The sequence below is a fragment of the Orycteropus afer genome, unplaced genomic scaffold (assembly GCF_000298275.1).
Source record: "Orycteropus afer afer isolate SDZICR_OR568_19922 unplaced genomic scaffold, OryAfe1.0 scaffold00215, whole genome shotgun sequence".
In the NCBI taxonomy this organism is placed as follows: Eukaryota; Metazoa; Chordata; class Mammalia; order Tubulidentata; family Orycteropodidae; genus Orycteropus; species Orycteropus afer.
Window position 1 is genome coordinate 447,965 of NW_006921802.1, and position 5,493 is coordinate 453,457.

General features: G+C 38.0%; 1 protein-coding gene across 1 annotated transcript in view; it reads left to right on the forward strand.

The window, feature by feature from the left end:
• SNX25 (sorting nexin 25) overlaps positions 1-5,493 on the forward strand; it is a 255,337-nt gene that overhangs the window by 109,889 nt on the left and 139,955 nt on the right. The window contains exon 5 of the mRNA XM_007948369.2: positions 2,373-2,559. Within this exon, the coding sequence (XP_007946560.2) occupies positions 2,373-2,559 (187 nt within the window). The remainder of the gene's footprint in view (positions 1-2,372; positions 2,560-5,493) is intronic.

The following is a 5,493-nucleotide window of genomic DNA, read 5'->3' on the forward strand; positions in this document are numbered from 1 at the left end:
TCTGTAGTTTTCCTTTTGAGTGATGTCTTTGCCTGGTTTTGGTATCAAGGTTATGCTTACTTCATAAAATGAATTTGAGAGGATTCCATCCTTTTCTGTTTTCTGGAATAGTTTGAGTAGAATTGGTGTCAGTTCTTCTCTGAACATTGGGTAGAATTCTCTGGTGAAACCATCAGACTATTTTTGTTGGTAATTTTTTTATGACCTGTTTAATTTCTGCTTTTGTTATGGGTATTTTCAACATTTCCACCTCAGTCTGTTTTGGTTTAGGTAAGTAGTGTGTTTCCAGAAATCTGTGCATTTCTTCCAGATTTTCAAATTTGTTGGAGTACAGTTCTTCATAGTATCCTGATATTATCTATTTTTATTTCAGTTGGTTTTGTTGTGATGTTGCTCAATTCATTTCTTATTTGTGTTATTTTTATTCTCTCACTTTTTTTCTTTGTTAAATTTGTAAGTGGTTTGTTAAGTTTATTAATTGTTTAAAAAAACCATCTTCTAGGGTTTTTGATTTTTTCTATTGTGGTTATGTTTTCTGTTTCATTTATTTCTACTTGAATCTTCATTATTTCCTTTCTTCTGGTGAATGTAGGCTTTTCTTGTTGTACTTTTTCTAATTGTTGGAGATGTTGGTTCAAGGTGTTGATTTTGACTCTTGTTTTTTGATGTGTGCATTTGTTGCTATAAATTGGCCTTTGATCACTGCTTTGCTGTGTCCCCAAGATTTTGGTATGCTGCGTTTTCATTCTCATTTAATTTGAAGAATTTTTTAATTTAATTTTTTATTTCTTCAATTATCCATTTGTTCTTAAGGAGGATGTTATTCAGTTTCCATGTGTTTGCTCTTTTTCTATTCATCTTTCTATTGTTGATTTCTAATATTATACCATTGTGACCTAAGAAGATACTTTGCAGTATTTTAATGTTTTCAAATTTATTAAGGCTTGAATAAGCAACATCATGGTAAATAAAGAAAAGATTGACGTTCCCAAGGATTTCATTTTACTTTAATCCACAATCATTGCCCTTGGAAGCAGCAGTCAGGAAATCAAGGGACATATTGCATTAGGTCCAGCAAAACACCTCTTGAAAGTGTTAAAAAGTGAAGATGGTACTTTGAGGGCTAAGATATGCCTTACCTAAGCCGTTATATTTTAAATACCTTGATCCATGTGAAAACTGGGCAATAAATGAGATCTGTTGCCTTTGAATTACAGTGTTGGGGAGGAATGTTGAATATGCCATACTGCCAGAACTAACAAATGTGTCTAGGAAAAATTATAGCCAGAATGTTCCTAAGAAGCAGGGATGGTAAAACAAGTCACATACTTTGTACATGTTATCAGGAGGAACCATCTTCTTGAGAGTGGTTTGGCAAAATGTACGGTCAGCAAAAAAGAAGACCCTTAACAAGGTGGATTGACACAGTGGTGACAACAGTGGGCTCAAACATAGCAGCAATTGTGGGGATGGTTCTGGATTGGGTATTAGTTTGTTTTGTTGTATATGAGGTTGCTTTTAGTTGGAGCTGACTCAATAGCACTTAACAACAACAACATCATACCAGAATATATAGTATAATCAGTGGAAAAAAAAGAATAATTTCCAATGAAATGGTTAACTAGACTTAAGGGAAAGTTTATCAGAATTAAAAAAAAAACAACTGCATTTGAGATACATTGACTATTTAATCATCTTATTTATTTAATAAATAATTATCTTTATTATCCCAGTATTGGCCAGCTGTGCCCGTTAGCTCACATAACCAAGCACAGAGAAAAGAGAGTATTTATTTGTGACTTAAAATTGTTGTTGTTGTTGTTGTTACGTGCCATCAAATTGGACCCGAGTCATAGGAACCCCTCTTTGGGTTTCCGAGGTGGTATCACTACGGAATTAGATTGCTCCATCTTCCTTCCGAGGAGTGGCTGGTAGGTTTGAATTACTGGTGTTGTTGACTTTTTAACAGCTTCCTCCCTGAAGTCTGCTTTTGCCAGTTGGAAGAATGTTGACTTTCACTTTTTGGAGGCTAAACTGGTCAAAACATACATAACATTTTTAAAGAAATAAAAAAATTGCTATAATTAATTTTGTTAGTTTCATTAGCAAGTTGGTTTCTAAATGACTTTTTCATTGTTCCCTTACATTTAACTCATTTATTAAAATAATTATTGAATGTAGTCATAGTTAGTAGCATACCCAGAGGGCTAGTAGCCTTGTGTGTGTGTGTGTGTATGTTTTGAATATTTGAATTGCTTATAATTTTTTCTATTTGAGTAGTTTTAAAAATGGAGTTTTAATTATGTGGCATGAAAGAAAAAATTCATTGAAAGTAGATTTTCTTTTTCATCAGTGCTTTATTTTTCCTACAGTCTTGAAACCTGTAGTGGAGTTGCTGAGTGATCCAGATTATATTAACCAAATGTTACTCGCCCAGTTGGAATACAGAGAACAAATGAATGAACATCACAAGAGAGCCTACACCTATGCTCCTTCTTATGAGGAGTTCATCAAGCTTATTAATAGCAACTCTGATGTTGAGTTCCTCAAGCAACTAAGGTATTTGGTGTTTAATTATAGCATGCCAGTAGCTACTAATTGTCTTTCTCTGCCTAGTTAGATTTAAAAAATGTGGCTTTCAGGGAAGCAGAAATAAAGTTTATAAATCTTACCATTAGTGACAACCAAATTTAACCACCTTCTCCTTTAGCAAGGAGCTCTGGTGGTGTCATGGATAAGGCATTTGGCTGCTAACCAGAAGGTTGGAGGTTCAAACCCACCAGCTGCTCTGTGGGAGGAAGATGAGGAAATCTACTTCCATAAAGATTTACAGCCTTGGGAACCTGATGAGGGTTCCTATGAGTCAGAATTGGCTCAGTGACAGTGGGTTTTTGATTTTTCTCCTTTAGCAATGGAATTGTTGGTTGTTTTTTTCAAATTATTAGGCTATACTATATCGAACCACCACTCGTCTGTTGGTTTGTCGTACTGTGGTGGCTCGTGTGTTGCTGTGAGGCTAGAGCTATGCCACCGGTATTTCAGATACCAGCAGGGTCAGATACCATGGTGGACATGTTTCAGTGGAACTTCCAGAGTGAGAGAGTCTGAGAAAAAAGGAAGGGGCCGTCCCCTTTTCAAAGAATTGGCCAGTGAGAACCTTATGAATAGCAGTGAAACACTGTCTGATAAATTATTGGAAAACTTTATGAATAGCCCTGAAACATTGTACAATACAGTGCCAGAAGTTGAGCCCCTCAGGTTGGAAGGCACTCAAAATACGGCTGGGGAAGGGCTGCCTCCTCAGAGTAGTTGGTCCTAATGATGTGGATGGAGTAAAGCTTTTGGGATCTCCATTTGCTGATGTGGCATGACTCAAAATGAGAAGAAACAGCTGTAAACATCCATTAATAATCAAAACATGGAATGTACGAAGTAGGAATCTAGGAAAATTGGAAGTTGTCAAAAAGGAAATGGAACCCATAAAGGTTGATATCCTAGGCAATAGTGAGCTGAAATGGACTGGTTTTGGCTATTTTGAATCAGATAACCATATGATTTACTATGCCAGGAATGACACATTGAAGGAGAATGGTGTGGCATTCATCGTCACAAAGAATGTCTCAAGATCTATCCTGAAGTACGGTGCTGTCAGTAATAGGATAATATCAATAAGTCTACAAGGAAAACTAGTAAATACTACTATTATTCAAATTTATGCCTCGACCACCAAAGCCAATGACAAGGAAATTGAAGATATTTACCAGCTTTTGCGGTCTGAAACTGACCAAACATACAATCAAGATGTGTTGATTATCACTGGTGATTGGAATGCAAAAGTTGGAAACAAACAGGAATCACTAGTAGTTGGAAAATACGGCCTTGATGATAGAAATAGCACTGGAGATCGCATGATAGAATTTTGCAAGACCAATGACTTACACCTTTTTTTTTTTTAATTGTGATTTGAGTGTAGATTTACAGAGCAAATTCACTTTCCGTACAGCAGTTCACATATACTTTGTCTCATGACATTGACCACAGCTTACCACAATGCAACAGCTCCCCTCCTACCACCTCCCCACAGTTACCTCTTCCCAGTGTCCATCCCTCCATGGGCTCCTGTCCCCCGAGCTGTCTCACTGTGCATAAGCAGCCCTTCTTTCTCCCATGATTGTTCTCTCCAAGGAGTGTATCTACTTGAGGTAAATGTTCAACTCATATGCCTGTCTTTTGTTTGGCTGGAAACCACAGGCATGGGTTTGATTCCAGACCCGAAGGGCAGCTAGGGGCCATAGTCTCAGTGGTTCCATCCAGCTCTATTGGACCAGCAAACCTGGTCCCCCCATTTTTTTCCTCGAATGATTTTGAGTTTTGTTCCACATTGTTCTCCCTCTCTATCAAGGATCTCCTACATAGATCCCCTTTCAAGTGGAAGACAGTGGTAGCCGGGCACCATCTAGTTCTTCTGGTCTCATAGTCATATAGGCTGCAGATCAGATGGTGTACCAGTCGCTAGGACTAATTGTTTTCATGAATTTTGGTTTTCTTCATTCTTCTTTTGCGCTGGATGAGGAGAGACCCATTGTTGCATCTAGATGGCAGCTTGCTAGCTTTTAAGATCCCAGTTGCTACTTGCCAAGGTAGGAGGTGGAACTATGTTTTGTGTAGTATGTTAAGCCAATTGAGCTTGATGTCCCCTGCGACTATGGTCCCAAGGCCACAGGTTCACCTACTTAGTCCCTCTGGGTGGCTGCCTGTGACCAAGCAGTGACCACAACCTTGCCCCTTGTTAGCTCTACTATACACCTAGGAATTCTGATCATTCAGATAAACTTGTAGGACCATTGTCTGCCAACCCTATATATGTACTTGAATACACTCCCCTTTTCATAGACATACATAATTGTACAGCCTGTCCACCCATGTATCCATCCATATACCCATGTTTGCCTTCATTGACAACACAGTAGTATATGTGCAAAAAGGTTCATATTTGTTGTCTGTACTTCCCATGTACCTCTCTATGTCTTTCTCATCCTCAATGATGTCATATTGGTCACACAGATTTGTTACATCGCCCTTCTCTTCACCCAAATCAATACTTTTATCTATCTAACAGTGTTCCCTCCCTTCCCCTCCCACCCCTGGTAACCAACATAGAAAATTTCCTTTTGTAGATAAACCTTTCCTTAACTTTTACAATAACGGACTAATACAATATTTGTCCTTTTGTGATTGACTTAGCATAGTGTCCTCCAAGTTCATCCACATTATGCGGTGTTTTGCAGATTCCACATTATTCTTTAGCGATGCATAATATTCCATTGTGTGTATGTACCATAGTTTGGTTATCCATTCCTCAGTTGATGGATACCTAGGTTGTTTCCATTTTTGGCTGTTGTAAATAGTGCTGCGATGAACATGGGTGTGCATATATCTGTTCTTGTCATGGCTCTCACTTCTTTAGGGTATATACCCAGTAATGGAATGGCT